The 20,244-nt window shown below is 35.4% G+C and overlaps 1 protein-coding gene across 2 annotated transcripts in view; it reads right to left on the bottom strand.

Moving 5' to 3' along the window:
- KIF16B (kinesin family member 16B) overlaps positions 1 to 20,244 on the bottom strand; it is a 252,959-nt gene that overhangs the window by 191,989 nt on the left and 40,726 nt on the right. For both annotated transcript variants that reach the window (XM_004687156.1, XM_012728321.1), the window contains exons 4-11: positions 16,796 to 16,912; positions 14,732 to 14,829; positions 14,002 to 14,111; positions 11,924 to 12,066; positions 10,330 to 10,498; positions 10,023 to 10,154; positions 8,910 to 9,085; positions 1,246 to 1,311 (exon numbers count right to left, since the gene is read on the bottom strand). In XM_004687156.1, coding sequence (XP_004687213.1) covers positions 1,246 to 1,311; positions 8,910 to 9,085; positions 10,023 to 10,154; positions 10,330 to 10,498; positions 11,924 to 12,066; positions 14,002 to 14,111; positions 14,732 to 14,829; positions 16,796 to 16,912 — 1,011 coding nt within the window. The remainder of the gene's footprint in view (positions 1 to 1,245; positions 1,312 to 8,909; positions 9,086 to 10,022; positions 10,155 to 10,329; positions 10,499 to 11,923; positions 12,067 to 14,001; positions 14,112 to 14,731; positions 14,830 to 16,795; positions 16,913 to 20,244) is intronic.

Raw genomic sequence — 20,244 nt, 5'->3', positions numbered from 1 at the left:
CAATTAAGTCAAATAATTCTAGTCTTCAAAAAATTATAACTGTGCCTTGGATTTATTTTACTCTTGAATTTAAAGCAAATAGTCTTCATTAGTAAATTTAAGAAAAAAATACAAACATGATTACCCTAACAATGTAATCAGGTGAAGATTTACTGCCAAACAAATGGAAAACAATTTTAAAGGTCAGCAAAAAAAAAAAAAATACTAGGTGAAAATTTGGAAAATGTTATGAAAAAGGTAGACAGTCATTTCTGTCACAGCATGTACAATGTATTCAAATTAAAATGTTTATTAGTCTATTAACCTGATAGTATTCCTGAAAACTATTAAGAAACAACTTAAGACTATCACCAATCATTACAATAGGACTCAAAATTTGAATTTAAAGTACTAAAATACAAAATTTCCTAAGAAAAACAGGGATAGAGAAGCTAATTTTTTTTTGCTACCATTATTATCAACAAATTAATCAGTGCAATTATACAGGAAAGTGTCAGCAAGTTCCTAACTACAACCCAATTTACAACTTCAATATTGTATATTCTTGAAAGAACTTTACCAACAAAATCCAATTTTCTTTCTCAATCTGTTTTAACCATTCAGTAGTGAACAAAATCTACTGCAAAAAATTATGTTCTTCATATATGTTTTTCTTTTACAGGAGGGGTTTTTGAAAAAAGTATAGAACTGAGTCAACCCTAAAACTGGTTTTCAAAAGGCAGCAGTGCACAAACACCCCATTCTGCCCTTACCTAACTATTCTCTTTTCCTGTCACTCAATGCTACTCTCTCCCTCCTCTAATATCATCTAGCTTTAGAGAAACTAACATCTCCCTCAGGTATTTAGAGCTTCCCCATGTGTTGTACCTCCCCTGGAGTCGAAGTCAGAGAATGAGAGAACACTGAGCTGTGGCCATGGCTTAGCTATGGTTAATGTTAATGCTGAACAGGGCCCCTCTCCAGCCAGGTCTGGGGGCAATGTCTGCTACTGAGGTGTTCCAGGGTGAATTTCAGCTACACTTCAACTTTCACATGCCAGGCAAACTCTTCTTATTAAGTCACAGGAAACATGATCAAAAGTCAACCATTGTTCTTTAAAAAAATAAACAAGACAGTAGAGCTAGGGGAGAAGTGAGTTAGGGTAATGAAGAGAAAAGAGTCTCAAACAGCAAATACTGAAATGAAGGCACTTAAAATAAGTAGAAGTTGTGATTTTTTTAAATAGTAAGTTAAGGCATTACTTACTCTTGCTTCATTCTGCTGAAGTTTTTCCTCCATACTTAGGGCTGTGGGGGAGTCTAAGAGGGCAATCTACAATTTAAATCATAAAAGAGAACAGCAATTGGTAAACATCCATAATCTACAGTAAGAATGGTTTCACAACATAATTATCAAAATTAAACAGAGGTGAAAAAGAAGAACTAAAGTACAACCACCACGCCCCCACACACACCCAGTGTCAATCATCACAAAACTTTTAATCCACGGAGCACATATCTCATAATATTCAAGACCATGACGTCCTGGTAAATTTATAGTTTCAATATAAATCAGGAAAGTGAAAAGAAAAAAAAGACAAACGTAATATACTGACATGTTATCAAAATTAAATACTACCTAACTGCCTAGAACTAAAGAATTTTTCTCTTATTTATCTCATCTATCAATATGCAGAAAATATAAAATTCAAAAAGAAAGGAGCCTGGCTCAACTTTCAATCAGCTTTTTATATTCTTCCATGTTGATTTATTTTCACTACCGAATGATAATACATGTATGATATAGCTATACCACAACCTAAGTTTCCATACCCTTAGCTATGTTGCAAAAGTAGAAAGACTTATCTATCTTGAATATTCACTAAGTATAAAGAAGGAAAAACAGGGAAAATTGAGGCAGGTGAGGAAAATGGAGGCAGGCAAAGTGCAAGGGCTTTTGACCATACTCAAACCCATAACCTGAAAGGTAGGAACACAGAGCTAGCTTCCATGTCACAAAAAAGAGAGGCTAACATTCTTACCAATTTACTGTGTAAACTTATTCTGGTCATATTCCACCATGTTTTAGCTGCTTTTTTTTTCTTAAAAATAAAAACATAAACAGCATGAATACTATTCTGAATATTGCCTGTTTTCACTCAACAACATATCTTGGGGAAAATTCTGCACAAATGAAAGCACTTCATTCTTTTTAACAATCCACATTACACTGCACAGTACTCTACTGTATGGATATTATGTAATTTATGGCAGCACTTTCCTATTAATGGCCATACAGTTTTTCCTAATCTTGTGCTTTACGAGCAAAGCTACAATGGCTATTCTACAGCAGTTGTCCACAATACACATGGGTAGATCAATAGAAATAAATTCCTAGCAGGGAATCTGTGAGTCATGTATATGAATGGCACATCCTTTTAAATAGCTAAGCTGTCACCTACAGAGGCCATAGCATTTTTTTCATTACTATTTATTTTACAATTTCTATTCAAACAAATGCACGCATGAGGTGGTCTTCTCACATTCAGTTAAACATTCAGACTAACAAGACTTCCAGGGAGTCACACCTGGCATCTGTCTACCCAGCAGAAATCAGAGCTAAGGGCAGGGAGGATAAAATAAGGTCAAGTGCAGTCTACCCAGCAGTCCTCACATCTGTGCAGTCTCTATTGATTTTGGCTTCTTGAGGGATCAGGAGACACACAAGCATGTGTGGGGCTCCACACCCTTAGGAGCCAACATTTTTTTGTAACACCACCACAGGTACAACCTCCAGGATCCCACAAAGACATGGACAGTTACAAGAATCACTTCACTGTACCCAGGGCACCCAAAGCAATGGCTTCTCCCAGGCATTCGAAGTTTATGTATAGTTCATCCTAACCCAAATGCAATTTATCAATTAGGTGTCATTTTTATTATTAGCCAGATAGCCCAATTATCCACTTTATAAAGGCAGTAAATTAATCCTAAGGTAAAAGAAAGTCATCATTAATGATGGCCAGGAGCTTTATAAGCACATTACTACAATGCACCACTGCACCTAGCATGCTGTCTTGTTCAGATAATACACAATAAATATTTTTCACTGAAGAAATGCAAGTAGCAGAAATTACTGTGATGAATTATTTATATATGGTTGATAAGTTGTGAAACATTTAGCAACTCTTTAAAACATGGCTACTATTATAGATTCCACTGTATACATACATGTAGATTCTTGAGGATTAACATGTGAGACATATATGATACCATATCAAAATGTAACTTCAGTTAAAAAAGTTTAAAAAAATAGGCCCTCCCTGGTGGCGCAGCGGGTTAAAGCACAGCACTGAGAATCTAAAGCCACTTTCGCATGAGTTCGATCCCCGCCTGCCCTGGAGGTGACCACATGGCGTGGCAGACCTCTCCTGGCCCGCCCACTGCTCCCCTCAGCAGTGTACTTCGTCGATCTGCCTGTTCTGTTCCCCACTCTGTCTCTGGTGAAGCCTGTCACCGCCCCTGAGCCTCTGGCCTGCACCCCAGTTCTGTATGCACAAATAAATAAATCTTAAAAAAAAAAAGTTAAAAAAATAAAACTACTTGCCTTAGAAAAAGTAAGTTCTCAAACTGCTTTTGACATTAAAACAAAAGATCTCATTTTTATTAAGTTTGAGACATAATTTACATAGTGACAGATGATGATACATCCATATGCATAAGAATACTCATTTTACCACTCTGAATATCTGCATTTCCTGTATATTAAATGATTCTCAATATATATGCATATAGTTAGAAATCATATGAAACTTTTTCTATGGATTTTGCTCACAATTATTCACTTTTCCATTTGCATTATAATGTTTTCTTATTATTTTAACAGAAGCTCTTTTCATAAAAAAAGTAATCTTCTGTTGTATGAGTTGGTTATCTTTTCCTTTTTTCCCCTGATTAGAATAAATTCGCATTGTGGCATATACTATATATACTAAATATACTATATCCTTACTTTTTTTAGTCTATGCAAATGTAAGATAAATGTGGTGTGGTTGTTTCCTCTTATTTTTATGAAACCTGATGTCATGTTTGATGTTACTTACAAATTTTACTTTGTTGTGAGAAGGTGCCTTTTTTAGGTGTACATAATACTGTTTTTGTAATGCTTTCTTTCCTCTTGAATCACGTGGTAGACCTTTGCCCACTTTTATAAATCTCAGATAACTGAGTTTCACTTTGTGGCCATATATAAGATGTTAAAAGTTTACGCGTGATATTTTTGTTACCTGTAATTATTTAAAGTTTATCTATGACTTCAGCTACAAAAATGTAAAATTCACACTACTTACATCTTCTCTTACTACTTCTGACTTTAGTTCCTTATTTCATTTCTTTATTTCTTAATTTTCCATATTTCATTTCTATATTACTAAATTCTTAATTACTGACTTTAGTTCCTTATTTCATCTCTATATTACTTAATTTTCTATACTACTTAATTATATTACTTAATCCAGATACATACGAGAGAGGTAAGAGACATTTGTGCACTTCCAAAATGCAGAGCAGCATTCTGAAAATATGCTTTAAATATAATAAAAGGAATGTTTGAAATACCAAGATATCCAAATGGTCAACTTCACAAAAAAGAAACTAAAATCATTCTGTAATTCTATAGTCTATCAGAATAATTACAAAGAAAAATCAACATTCTAAGTGTTGCTAAGAACCTAAGTAACTATAACTAACACTTTTATATACTAATATTAGAATAAAAATTAGTGTACTCACTTTTAAATTTGTTTGACAATATCTACTAAAAATAAACATATGTAAAACCACCAATTCCATTCTTACAAATAAACCTAACAGAAATTTATCTGTATGTCCACTGCAAGATAAGTAGTAAAAAGCAATCCTAGCAGCACTAATAGTCCTAAGACAGGAAACTCCCCAAATGCCCATCAAAAATAGAAAGAATAAATGATTGGGACATACCTATATCAAATAATATAATATAGCCATGAGAATAAATGGCTCTACCACTACCTGCACTAGTATGGATGAATCTCCAATACAATTCCAATAAAAATATCAATGGCATTCTTCTCAAGGAAATAGAATATTGCTAAAATTCATATAGAATCACAAAAAAAAACTCAAATAGTCAAAGCTCTTCTAACAAAAAGAAGGAAAATGGAGATACCATACTTCCAGACTTACAGCTATACTACAAAGCCATAATAATTAAAATACTATGATACTGGAGCAAAAACCAACACACTAACCAATGGAGTAAAATTGAAAACATAGAAATAAAACCACACATATAGGGGTAACTAATCTGTTCTTTGGCAAAAATCCAAAGAATATGAAATGGAACAGGACAGTCTAATAAATGATGCTGGGAAAACTGGACCACCACCTGCAAAAGAATGAAACCAGACTACTACTTCATACTATACACAAAAGACAATGCCAAATGTCTAACAGATTTGAACATAAGACATGAAACCATAAAATACATAGAAGAAAACAGGCAAAACACTCCATGATATGTATCTCAGAAACATCTTTAAAGACTCATCCCACAAAGCAAAGAACATGAAAGAAAAGATAAACAGCTGGTACTACATTTAATTAAAAATCTTCTATACTGCAAGCGAGACACTAACCAAAACAAAGAGACACCCTATTAACCTGGAGAAAATTTTTGCACTCCACACAACTGATAAGGGATTGATTTCAAAGATATACAAAGAATTCAAATGACCGATAAAGCAAACAAACCAGTCAAAAAAAGGGCAGATGAGCTAAAAAGACAGTTTCACAAAGAAGAAATACAAATGGTCAAAAGGTATATGAAAAAAATGTTCAACATCAGTTAAATCAAGAGAATGCAAAACAAAACAACATGGCACCACCTCACAATGAGAATGACCCATATTTTTTAAAAGCTGGCAACAATAATTGCTGGCAAGGATGTGGAGAAAAAGGAACCCTCACACACTACTGTTGGGAATGCAAAATTGTCCAACCACAATGGAAAGCTAAGTGGAGGTCCCTCAAACTACTAAAAATGGTGCTACCATATGACCCAGCAATTCCACTCCTAGGAATTTACCCAAAGGACACAAAAACATTTATTCAAAAGGAAACCTGCACCCCTATGTTACTGCAACATTATTTACAGTAGCTAAGATATAGAAACAACCTAAATGTCCCAAACAGATGACTGGATAAGAAAGATGTATATACATATGAGTACATATGTGTCAGCATATATATGTACAAAAGAATGCATACGAAAAAGGTAAATTATGCCATTCACAGCAACATGGATGGATACGGAAGGGATTATACTCAGTGAAATATGTCATAAGGAAAAAGAAAAATATCAGATGATTTCACTTATAGGAGGAATATAGGGGAACCAGGCAAGGGATGGAGAGAAAAAACTAGCAGACATTCAGCAGAAGAAAAGGGAAAGGGATAAAATGAGAGGAGTGAAGAGCCTAAGAAACTGTGGCAATGGTTCATGGGTGACTTAGTGATGGGAATTCTATGGGGATTATACCTGAAAGAAAAAATTAAACATTGCACAAAAAGGAATAATGATGTAAAAACAATCTCTCTCATACACACATACATACATACATATATATGTGTGTGTGTGTGTATACACACATATAAATTTAAAAAAAAAACATGGATCAATCTCACAAACACAATGTTAAGGGAAAAAATACAATCAACAGTATTTAATGCATGATTCCACTCACATAAAAAACAGAAATAGGCAAAACTTTATAATTTTTAGAAGTTAAACAACATTAAGAGGGGCTTCCATGGTACAGGTTGTGGCTACACATTCAGGAGTGAATTCAGCTTGCAAATATTCATTGATCTGTGTAGGGTATACATACACATACACACACATATATACATAGCATCTGTATATAAGAAAAGCAAATACATGTCATAATCTTTTGCTTTTTTAAAACTGTGCTTTTGAAATTGTAATGCATATGACATTTTGCATTGCAAATTCATAAAATTATTCACAGTAGGAGCTGACTAATATTTAGTTGTCCTTAAACAAATAACCCTAGAAATGGAACTTTGATTTGAGTAATATTTTTTCTGAACCATGGTAGTATTTGGAATAGAGCAATGTCACAAAAAAAATTATATATAGATTTTTAATGGGCACTTAAGAACACCTGCTTTTTTTATTGAGTATCACAAATTTAATTAATTAGGATAAGTCTATATTGCCTCAATAATTTAAAGCTCATAGCATGATAAATTATTTTAAATTGGACTCCATTTTTATTGTAATGTACTAAATTTATCAAAGAATTTTATCTTGAATGTGTTCTAAAATAGAATTAACTATCTTTTCCACCCTCACCACTAAAATACAGCAGTGATTAATTACAGAAGTGGTCTTTGGTCATAAAGCAAACAATACAAAAGAACAAAGTCTAAGGCACCTGGCATATCCAGTATCTCTGAAAACATTCCTGACATAATTTATTAACATTTTTATAAATTAAAGTTTTCCTGTCCATATGATAAGGCTACTTTCAAGGCATTCCTTAGTTCAATTTATAAAGGTTGATCTTTCTTTCTTCTTTGTTCTCATACTTTATAAAAGGTTAAACAAGTAAAAGGTTAAAATTTTAGGTTTCTACCTAAATTTTTCCAAATACTTTCTTTCAGACCTCACTTTAGGTGATCCTGTCAGTCCATATATGTTCACTTTAGACAAATGATGTCTGTAAAAAAAATCCTAATAACAAGGTGTACTACAAGTGACAACTATGATTCAAGGTATATGAGCCTGAAATATACAATCAGCTTGTCACTCTAACATCAGAAGATGGCTCTGCTCCACATCAAAAAGTAAAATGTGTATGGAGATACCTCTGAGTGCCATGAGTAATCTTCATTCAAGCTCTGCCACCACTTAATAGAAAACAACCATTAGGTGGATTTCAGAACATGGGAAATTCAGCAACGTTTTCAATATGTTCATAGGTCAAACCACCTTATGGGATAAGAGCTTCAAGGGCATATATTCCTAGCTAGAAAGCTGCTCAAGAGACAGCACTATGCATTGAAAAAGAATTTTTTTTTAATGACATACTTAAAATATCCATTCATGGGGCAAGAAAGTAGGCAGAAATGTATCTCTGCTTAATTTCTAACTTCCATCCTACTGGAACGTTTATAAAGGTAACCTTTGATTTTCTTTAGAAGGGTGGCCTTTTATCACAATAGTGTAGAAACCTAGCAGAACTTAACTCAAACTACTCATCACAGAAGGAGCCCTTGCACGTATACTCTGTAGACTAACAGGAACTTTACTATGAAAAAAAGACAAAAAGAGATGAGTCCTTCACTAGAGTCTCATAAGAAACTGAAGTGAGGCCACTCAGCACGCCCTGACAGTCCCAGAAGCATCATCTCAGTCGGGCCACACGTGTCATTGTACCACCACAACCTCCTCTGTAATGGTGCTCAGAGATTAAGAAAGGTGTTCCAACAAATCTTTCGCCCTGTTGAAATACGTTTTCAACTCAAAAAATGAATAGGTACAATTTTAAATATCACTTCATGTACTTCAATTTCCTTCCACAATTGTTTATTCTGCTAATCCTGTCGCATGTTAAATTTCCATCCATAATTGGTAACTTTTAGAAAGTCAATCGCTTCAGGTTTGATAGACAAAATCATACACAAAGAGCACATAATGAACACAGAGGCCAATGGGATATAAGGAGAAACTGGCTAGCTCATGCAAATCTTTACTTAGCATTTATTTACTCAAATCAACGCTATGAGTGAGGTCATTGTCTCATTAAGATGTAGAAATAGATGCCATTACATAAAGAAAATGATCTATAAATCTCAGAAAAACCCAACCTGATTTCCTTGAGCAAGCAGTGTTTTCAGTCTGGCTATTTCTGCTCGCAGCTCACGGATGAGTTTGACGTTGGCATCCTCATTAATGGTAGGCTTGTTGATGATGTTTTTGGCTCTATTTGCATAGCGAAGCGTACTTAGGGTTTCTCCGTAATTGACATCAGCAGGGGAAATGGCTGTGAAGAATGGATTCAAAAAATATAATTTATCCAACACTCCTTGTTTCATTTAACACAAAGTTGGTTTGTAATTTAAAAGTCAGCATAACCCAACGTCAGTGGATAGACCAAATATCCATCACCACAGTAATATATATTAAAAATTATTGAAGATTTATAGGAAAGGGTGCTCACTATACCAAATTAAATATCATTCTGCTCTTCTCAAGTCCAGAATCAGCCATCAAGCCAATTCTAAAGTGAGCTATGATACTCCACTGTAGTTAAGGAGTTCTCTCTACAGAAACATAGGAAGACCATCTCAAAATTTGTGCTTCTCAGCATTAAGTAAAAATACTTTTAAAGGATAGAAAAAAAATCCAGAATAAAAATCTGTAAAATCCAAAGCAGAATAAATTCTCAAGTTAGAATAGCAGTAAATTCTTTCAATCTTAAAATCTTATTAATAACACCACCAGCACCCCAAATTCTAAACTTCAGGAACTAGGTAACTATACAATTTCCTCTAGGTTACACACCCCAGAGTTAATTCTCAAATTTAACTCCACATTTTCTGCTTTATAACAGAAAAACTAAACTGGGTTATTTTCACTGTAAATGATCTTCCCATATGAGCTAGTGGTATCAAAAGTTTCCATGCTGTTCTTAAAGAAAGAAAAGCTGAGAGTCATTCTACCTGTAGCCCAACTTCCATGAGCAAACACATGGCAAGTCTGGGTACTAGATAGAGAAAGGGGGTCCATGAGTAAAATAGCAAAGACTGATTTTCTTTTAAAAAAGGCTAACAGAAAGGTATTCCTAATGAATCTAACAGATGCTTTTTTTTTTTAAGACTAACAGAAAGCTATTTCTAATGAGACACTTTAAGCTTAAATATTCAGAGTTAATTCACATAAAACATAACATGCTGAGGAAAAGAACTTAAAATTCTTACTGGCAATCATGATAGTTTTAGAGTTTCCTCCAAGGCTATCTTTTAACAACCAAGTCAAAACAGAATCCCTGTAAGGCACAAAAACTTGCTTCTTCTTTACAAGAGGGTTTGCTGCATCCTGAGATAAATCAGCTGCAGGGAGGGAAAAGAAAGACCCCCCCAAAAGAAATTAATAAAGATTTTTTTTTTCCCTCTAATTGGCTTCAAAAATCCTTAAGGCTATTTTCTCTGTGACACAAACGTTACATAATTATTTCATGCAAATACACAAACAATAGGAGACAAGGCAGGAGCAGACATAACCTACCTAAGGCAGAAATGACATTTCCCAGAGTCACGAGGGATTTGTTAATATTCCCCCCTTCCTTGAGTCTGACCCCAGTGGCACCAGTGGCATCTGCACGCTCACTTCCAGCAAGATCGACTAAGTGGATCTTACTCACAGTTTCACAGGGCATTTCAGAATCAAATTTTGCCTGTGATAAAATATAAAAGCAAAACTGAAGGTGTTTAAAGAGTCCTGATGTTGTTTATAATACAAATTCTAGTTATTTTCTGATCTTCACTGTGATCTCTCAGGGCAGAAAGTTGTTTTAATTTTGTTGTTTCATTGGCTAGCTTGCTAATTATGAAAACTTCCAAAAATAAATTCAGTAATAGAAGTACACCATAAGTGATTCATAAGCTTTCTGAAATAATAATCCATTATTCCAATGACTCAGTCATTTTGGCAGAACAGCCACCTGTGGCAGAACAGGCACTGAGGGGCACTCAACAAAAAAAACTGCAAGTCAACAAATAGTTAGTGCTGCCCTCATCTACAATTCCCAGCATTCCAAGCATAAAGTCACTCCAAATGTGATAAAAGTAGATAATTATACAGAAGGTAATTCAACCATTATTCAATGTTAAAACATTTATTTCACAAATTATGTTAGAAGTGAAAATACTAAACACCATATTCCTTGATTCTGAATTACACCAAAATGTTGCTTTTCCTATATTTTAGCTAGAACCAAACTGCCATAAAAATTAGCATATTTTGATAGAAATGCAAGTCTCTTTGAAGCTAGTCAGAAAGCAAGAGGGAGAAGAATAAAACACACTATATCAAAAGCAAAGGTCTACTGAATGTTTAAGATTTGGAGAATTTATCAGAGTTTTCCTTATTGACCTGAGAGAAAATTTCCTGACCTTTTCCTCTTTGTTGCTTAAGTGCTTTCTTTCTGCATCTGGTGTGTTCACAGTTAACACAGGCTAGGTCTTCCCCAAACGCCTATCATATGCTTGAGTCCTCAGAGGACAATACATATCTATGCTCATGTGTTCCATTGGCCTAGGTGTGGAAATATTTACCTTCAATCATTCCCAAACATTTTCAAAATGTTCTCCACCTCTTGATCAGAAGGAATTCTTACATTAGTAGTTAAAAATGTTTGCTGTCCTTTAATATAGTATAACAATCATAATCAACATTGTTAGGTGAGCTTCATGAAACGATAATGTACTACAATGAATTACTCACCTTGGCCTCCAGAAGGTCTGATTAACAATTCATTACCTCCCACAGAGCTTGCAATAATGAAAACTTATGCTTAATTAAGCATAAAGCCAAATTTTGGGGTAGTGTATAGTTTTGTTTTGTTTTTCCAAGTCTAGAATAGGACAGAGCCTGCTAAATATTTCTTAAAGGCACACATCAGGATATTCCAAATTACTGTCATTGAAGCCACAGAGAAACCCAGCACACAACACATGTTCAATTCTAATTAACAAGAAAATGACAGTCAGTCACCTTTGCCTGCTGCTGCTCCTGGTTCAACAATGATGGGTCCTCAGCTGGTGTTAATCAGAAGTGAAGAGCTCAGGGATGGAGCCAGTTGGCCCAAAGCTGCCCTTACCTGAGTGAACTTGATGGTGAAGATGGCATGAGACCTGCTACTGACATCGTTCATCCCAGTTGCTGCTGTGGTACGATTGATATTTCCTGCATCCATAAGTTCTTCTACATCACCATAATTCTGTACTAAATGTTTTGATAAATCTGAAATGAAAAAAAGAGGGTGAAGAAATCTCCCTAGCATAACAAGCAGGACAGGAAATTTACTTCTAGGAAATAATACATGACTGTATAAAACTGTTGGCTTGTTTAAAGATCTTACTTCCTAAACTGTGGAAATCTGTGACACAAACTAAGGAACTGGGCTGCCTACCATCAAACTCAGTTCCAGGCTTCCTGTGCACATGTGTGGTTCTTCTGACCAAGGCACTCACCCCTGTGCCTCAATCACCTTGCCTAGTAATACAGACCTACCAGAGAAGGTATCTAGGAAGAAAGTCAACTATTATCATCAGCTTTATTAGTATATTTGAGTAGATAATTACTCTACCTTCACGTAAAACCTGAAAGCATTTTTTAAACCCTTTAAAAGATTTTTGTATTCCTTTTTTGGGAAGTTTCATACATTCATATGGTTCTAAAATCAAAGGCTATAAAAACATACTGTGTAAAGAGGCTCCTCCTACTTCTATGGAACTGCCCAGCCCCCAATTCCCTTTCTGTCAAGCTACTATTAATTTCTCCACACCCTTCTAGAAATGACTCATACACATACAGGCAACTGCATATATAGAAAATCCATCTTCCACCTCCTTTCATAGAAATGACAGCATACTACAAACATTGTCATGCATTCCTGCTTTTTTCTATGTAATAATATATTGAAGAACATTCTGTATATTGGTTAAAGTGATTGATTGCTCATTCATTGTTATGACTACAGAACACTGGATTGCATGTACATACCATAACCAATCTCCTATTGAAACTATAGAAAATTTTTATAGTTTGTTTCCAATTATAAGTAGAGGTACTACAAATAATTTGTATTTATGTCTTTCTGCAGGATGAATTCTTATGAGGTGAAACTGCTGGATCAAAGCATACACAAAATTTTGATAGATATTGCAAAACTCTCTTCCACAGATGGCAATTTACAACCAATAGAAGCAATAGGTAAGAATGCCTATCTGCAAACAGTGTCCTATCAAGCTTCTTTACATCTGCCAGGAACAGGTAACAAATGTCATCTCAACATAGTTTCATTTTTCTTTTCTCTAATTATGAGTGCAAATGAGCTTTCTTTTATCCATTTAAAAGCAATCTGTATTTCTCTTTCTGTGAATAATCTGTTTATATCCATTGTTCATTTATCTGCTTCGCTATTGATTTCTCCTTAGTGATATATAGGAGCTCTTTATATATTAGGGAAATTAATCCATTAGCATCCAAAATTGAAAAAAAAAAAACTTATGGACTTTGTACACTGTCTTTTTTACTTTGCTGATGGTGTTTCTGCCAAGTATAATATTTCAAATTTGTCATCTTTTACTTCTAGAGTTTTTGACCCAAGTTCTGAAAAGTCTTCTCCAAATTTTAGGAAAATGTTAACCCATAATTTCTTGGAGTCACTTTACAAGTTCACATTTTACATTAAATTTTTTAATTATTTCTCCCTTATGCTGGTATAAACACTAAGCTGTGGTGTCAATTTACTTTTTTTCTCCCAAATCTTAATAATTCATAATCTCCCAAACTTTGAATAGCAGATTAGAAACGAAATCTCCCTAAGTGTCTAGATAAGATTCTGAATGTTTAATCCATTCAATCAAATGGGTTAAATTAAATACAATCATTCTGTATTTTTATAAACCAGCTGTTTAATATGCTTTAATATCTGAATGAATAATTAAAGGGAAAAAGGAAAACTATTGGAAAGCCCCATAAAATCAGTGAATGTCCAGTGAAATATGAATTCATTAAAGGAATATGATGTAGTGATAGTTAACATCAGCATTACTATAATAAAATGCAAAAATACTTTTTTTAAATTTCACTCTTATGACATGTTTCCCTTTGAAATTACTATTTTTGCACAAATTTCCAAGATGTACAGGACTGTGAAATATGCATGCTTACCCTCAACGTAAGGTCCTTCTTTTGGATGCTCACGTACTCTTAAATTGAAGGTTTTTGATGACTTCCGTCTAAGTAGATCTCTCACTCGTTCATTATAAATTTCTAAATAGCTAAAAAATGTAGCAAGAATTGCATTCAGTAGCATGACTTCAGATATTAATAGCATTAACACACATTTATGAGTGTAACTATGTATCAGGTACATAGTCCAACTAGTCTAAGCATTGTCCAAATATTTATTATATTGGACAATGGAGATAGGATGATTTAAATACCTTGTCCAAGGTCACATAAGCTCTCACTGAAAGTCAAACAGCCCTGAGAACACCAGATTGTCCTCCAAATCACTCAAGAGACTGGAATCCCCAGGTTTAATTTCAAAGAGGAAAAATTACCTCAGCCATTCAGATGTACTTAAAAATTAGACTTCGAGTGAGCCTATCAACATAAGGAATAGCACAAAAGAATAAGGCAAAAGAGCGAGGTGGAACAACTAGTCACAAATGCACTGCACTTGTGGTACTCATTCTTTGTCAGAGCTTCTGACCAAACTGAGTGATTTCTGCAGTCTCCCAAATCCTAATCCAAATCACACTAGAAACAAATGTGTTTTAAGCTTCAAAATACCATAGTGTAGGAAGACAAAGGCAAGTGCTCTCTTTAGGACCCCCTGTATTCAAAGCAAATTCCAGCCAAGCTCACACTCAGTTACTCAGGTCACAGACCCTACCTGACTTCAGTTCGAAAAGATGCTTCATCCCATTTAGTGGTTTCATTAATCTGACTGAAGAGTCCTTCACAGATCCGAGGTATTAAGCCTGAATCACCCTATAATGGAAAGGAGGAATGCCACAGTTGTCACTTGGAATAAAAGCAACTGGTAACTGAACTTGAAACTTAATGGAGTGGACCTAAACTCAGAGGACATGCATGCTCACTCCAGGCCTACTACCCGAGGGCCCAGACCACCATTTACCCTCGCCCTCAGGACTGCTTCATACTCTCTGAAATGAGAGGACTGAGTTTGATCATTTCTACCTGCTTGGACTATGGTAATATATGGTTGTTACTTGTTAATCAGCTAATCAAGGCTTGCAGCAAACAAGAGGTGACTTATTCTCTTACTTTCAAACATAACAGTCTACAGCATAAGAATCTGGTCTAGTCAAACAGCCAAGGAAAGTGAAATATAAATTAGGAAGAAAAGAAATACCAGTGAAACATTTTAGTAAGTCCTCAAAGTAGTCAATAAATATCTTAAAACTTAGATGACAGTCCACTTTAAAACACATAGAATATTCCTCCTTTGGGGTACTGACCTTCCTAGACAGGAAGGTTTTAATATAGCATACACAATATGGCATATCCAGTAATATACCCATTTCTGTCAGTATTAATAAATCTAACCCTTTGCCTAAAGGTGAGGCAAAGTGGCCCTGTTAGGAAATTAAGAATTCAGAGCCTGCATGTTTCCCTCTGAAATCCCTCCCTATCTTCACCCAAAGTCTACACCTAAAAACTAGAAGAAATATAACTCTAGCTTTAAAAGAATTCTCCCCCTTAAATTATTAAATCAGTACCAGTTCTTATCATGGAAATTCAGGGTACTTCAGCATATTTTTTATTCTTACTTAAAAAAAAAACAAAATAGAAGAGCCAAACAGAACTCAATTATAAGGTAAGAAAAAAAAAAGTTGTCATCTATGAGTGCTTTAGAAATATTTTGCTTATTAGATGAAATAGCTATAGAATCACATGCAAATTTCATTTTTAGAGATTTTTTTTTCCAAAGGCACAGTAGAAAAGTAGGAAAAGAGAAGATAAAAGGAAATGTGAAACTCTTGAAATTATGCTTGTTCTATTTGTTCTTCTCTACTTTTCAATGCTGAGGAACCACAGAAGCAATTACCCTTTCATGTAAATGAAAATCATGGATTTAAGATGCTAAATACACGCTGAAATACTTCGATCTGGAATGACCGATCTCCTTAAATACATTACTACTTCCCCAAACTATTTTAGTTATAAAGACACCTCTGTGTCTCCCAGCAAGGAAGCCCTGTGTTTTCCTGCTAATATCTCTACCTCTAGAACATACCATGGATCTGATCACCTGTGAACAGTTTTCAAGGAAGGATAAAAAAGGTAAAAACACATACATATCTAGATCTGGAAAAAACACAGAATAAGATGATGTCCCTGCAATTATGCCTAGTTTTTACTCCTTCACATTTGGAGGTAATGGTAACTTTAATGTCTGTAAGTAGAGCATTACTAATAAACATTAACTACTATGTTTGTAACCATATGACTATAAAAACAACATAATTCTAATTCCTTTTATATAATTTCTGGATTTATATAATACCTTTCTACCACCAAAGAGGTTTGCTTTTTTCTTTTTTTACATTTTTCTTAGGAAAGTATTTTGAATAATTTTAAAAGGAATAGAGGTTCAGTAATTTTATTCAAACTGTTGTGTTGGCAGAAAAGAAGAATAAATTACTTGTGGGCCCAGCATACTTTTTTGATAAGATTATAAAACCTTTAAAAACAGAAAATGAACTGAGACTTACATCCATTATTCATGCTTATAAACGTAAAACTATTTCTAATTTAAAATCTCTCAAAGGAAATTTAGTTCAACCTATTACTGAGTTTTATCTTATTGCTAAAGAATGATCAGAACATGAAAAGCAAGTTAGTACAGACCAAGTTGATAAAAGAGATAATTTCTATCAGTCCAAAGAGAGATAATGAGAAATTTTCTTCCCACACAGTATAAATAACGTACAGAATTTCCCATCATAGTGTATGACTTTCCCGATCCAGTTTGCCCATATGCAAAGACACAAGCATTATAACCTTCAAATGCAGATTTCACAACATCTGTGCCGAGGGTTTTGAAAACCTGAAAGCCAAAAACCATAAAAGAACAATTACCATATATTTTAATAAAAGCCGCTTTGGTTTTGACTATATACTCGAATGTTCCTTCCACCTCATACAGATTACAACATATAAATAAATCAATGCAGAACTGTTAACAGAATATGCATGTATCCCAGTTTTTTTTTCCCCCCAAAGATTTATCTATTTATGCGTACAGAGCTGGGGTCCAGTCCAGAGGCATAGGGGCAGTGAGAGATTCACTAGAAACAGAGTGAGAAGCAGAACAAGCAGATCGACACTGCTCAGGGGAGCAGCAGATAGGCCAGGAGAGGTCTGCCCGGCCATGTGGATCACCTCCAGGGCAGGAATGGAATTCATGCTGAAGTGGTCTCTTAGCTCTGTGCTTTACCCTGCTGCACCACCAGGGAGGGCCCATATCCCAGTTCTTAATGAAAACTTTTTAAGCAAGCAAAAAGCAACCCTATCCTTTTTTGCTATTTAACAGAATCACTGAAATATAAAAATGTAAACAAGGGAAAGTGACAATCATATTTAGGAGCAAAGGTGAATTAAATTTATAAAGTTATTTATCGTAACAAAGTTTTCACTGCTTTCCAGATAACCAAAACCTGAAGATCACAGCAGCCAGCAGTTGTCACCCAAACCATGCAAAATCAATGCAACCATTTTAATAATCCTACCATCCTATTCTTCAAAATCAATCTTTAGAGGTTCTCACAGAGCTAAATGTTAGACAGGTGTAGATGAAGCTGGGATTTCTGGATTCCCTTAAATCAGGGTCCACTTTTTTCTACTTGGATTTCTCTCCAGGATGTAGAGGTTGGAGAAACAAATTATGGGGTGTAAGGTTACACCTACAATAGCCCAAGTCCATGTCTGCTGCATCACACAATTGCAATGAAAAACACTGAGAAATAAAAGAAGGTGAAGGATAAATAACTTAACCCACATCGCTGATATAAATGAAGCAAATAAAAAGTGTGTGATTATCTAATTATACCCAGCTGGAAAGGGGACCAAAGCTGTCCAACTCCCACAAGTTTTTGCGTTGCCTGCTGCCCTCATGGACCAGTACTCTACTCAATTCAAGATCTCAGGGTAGTGAAAAAGTGAGGAATTGCTTTGTGGGGTTGCTACCCACCCAAAGCAAGAGCCTCATCGACCCCTTAGGAATGATGCCATATTTGCTGAACTTGATACCTGTATCACCTAGGACCTGTGCACTATGGCCAAAACACCCATCCCCATGACAGGGCTGATTACAATTGCTCATTCTGATCTCATCTCCACATAAGTCATCCCTGTTAATAATCAGTCTATCATCTAAAAAAAAGGGCCAAAATACAGCCCATTGGATGTCAGCTTACTTCAAGCATGATCTTCCCATCATCTTGTCCATTCATTGTTTCATCAAGTCTTATCAGTCAAATTTACAAGATGTCATTTCAATGGAGTCACTCCCACACATGACCAGTCTCATTCATTCTGAGTTCATTGTTACCCATCTCAGTTTTAAGAGTTGTTGTTTTATGATCTTATTCTCAAATTCTGGTGTCTTACCCAATTTTCAGCTGTAATGCAGACTGACTGGGTACTGTCTACGTTCCTTTAATCCATCATGTATTAGTTCTCATAAAAAGCAGGGTGAGGTTAGGTCAGTGACACACACAATAAGTGGTATAGCTAGGCTCTGGGAAGTCTGTGTTCAAATGGCTTCCCAACTACTAAACCCTCACCATTAACCATAAGACCCTGGAAAGAATTCCCCTTACAAACTTCAGTGAAAAAGCAGACACCAGAAATTCTATGGAGGCTCAGGCTCCAGTCCTTCCACCTCTGGTTTGTTTTCATCACTGTGTATGGAAAATGAGGAAAAACTAAACACTTCTAGTTGTTAAAAGGCATATATGATTTTTGCCATTTTGTGAGGGCCGTTAGATAAGAAGTACCTTCCATGGTTTTGTCTGGGACTAAAACAAAGTCATGGAAAATAAATTTAAACCAAACACCAAAGTTTCCAAAATGAAATTCTTCCCTGGGTTAAGACCCGGCACTTCATTTATTACTTTATTTTCCAGAAAGCTGATGCAATTGGAGCTCTTGAAAAGGGTGGGGATAGCACACAGGACTGGAAGACATGAAAGCATAGGGATCTACAAAATGCAAGTCTGAAGATGCAGAAGCCCACAAAGCCTGGCTCATTCTCTCTCCAAGTTACCATTCAATGCTGGCGCATGACCTGGGGCAGTAGCAAGACACTACCTCCATCAACAAGGCCCTTGACCAGGAAAACAGCTTACCCCCTAGAAGTCCCACAAAGGAATTACTTACACTTTACCATGGTCTACCAAACCACGGTGGGATGAGAAGAGTTGCTTTAGAAACGATGAGCTGCTTCCCCAACAGGGATCAAAAGCCCACTGAGATCCTGACCACCAGGTCTGCTTACCCAAAATCACCTTGCTGCAAACATACTTTACTGCTGGTTTCCAGAGAAATCCAAGGCAGACACTTGAGGGGAATTGCCCACAAGAGGGCACTGTTAAAACAAAAGAGTCTCCATCTAGCTTGTCAACAGGGAGGTTTTTGTACTTCACGTTTCTCCTGGGTTGAATTAAGGAACAGGCTGTGTGAGATCAAAGCCTCCCTTTGGAGTTTTAAAGAACCATTAAGAAAATGAGACCTTATTTAATGGTCTTTAATTTACATAAGTGTGGATTTAAGCTGCTCACTGATTTTTTTCTAATTATAAAATGCAGATGGAAAAATACTAATGGTCATCTTACTTGATATTTGTTAAACATTAAGAGAAAATTTTTTCCCAATTAGTGGGCTGTCTGTTTGTTTTTTGTAATGTCTCTTTTGCTGTACTTGATGTAGTTCCATCTATTTATCCTTGCCTTCACTATTGTGGCATTGGGTGCTCTATCTTTAAAGATGTCACTGAAGCGTATGTCATGTAGTGTTTGGCCCATCTTTGCTTCCAGGTGTTTTATGGTTTCCGTTCTTATGTCTAGGTCCTTAATCCACTTCGAGTTGATTTTTGTGAATGGAGTGAGGCAGTGATCTAGTTTCATTTTTTTGCATGTAGCTTCCCAGTTTTCCCAGCACCATATCAAGTTAAAGAGCTTCTGTACAGCAAAAGAGACATTACAAAAAACAGACAGCCCACTAATAGGGAAAATATTTTCTCACACAGAAGAAGTGATAAAGGGACTGATCACAAAAATAATATGGAGAACTGACGAAACTCAACAAAAATAAACAACCCCTTCAAAAAATGGGCAGAAAAGCTAGAAAGACACTTCTCCAAAGAGGAAATGCAGATGG

Source organism: Condylura cristata, unplaced genomic scaffold (assembly GCF_000260355.1).
Source record: "Condylura cristata isolate star-nosed mole 26May11 unplaced genomic scaffold, ConCri1.0 scaffold00022, whole genome shotgun sequence".
Lineage (NCBI taxonomy): Eukaryota > Metazoa > Chordata > Mammalia > Eulipotyphla > Talpidae > Condylura > Condylura cristata.
This window is presented reverse-complemented; position numbering and strand designations above follow the sequence as displayed.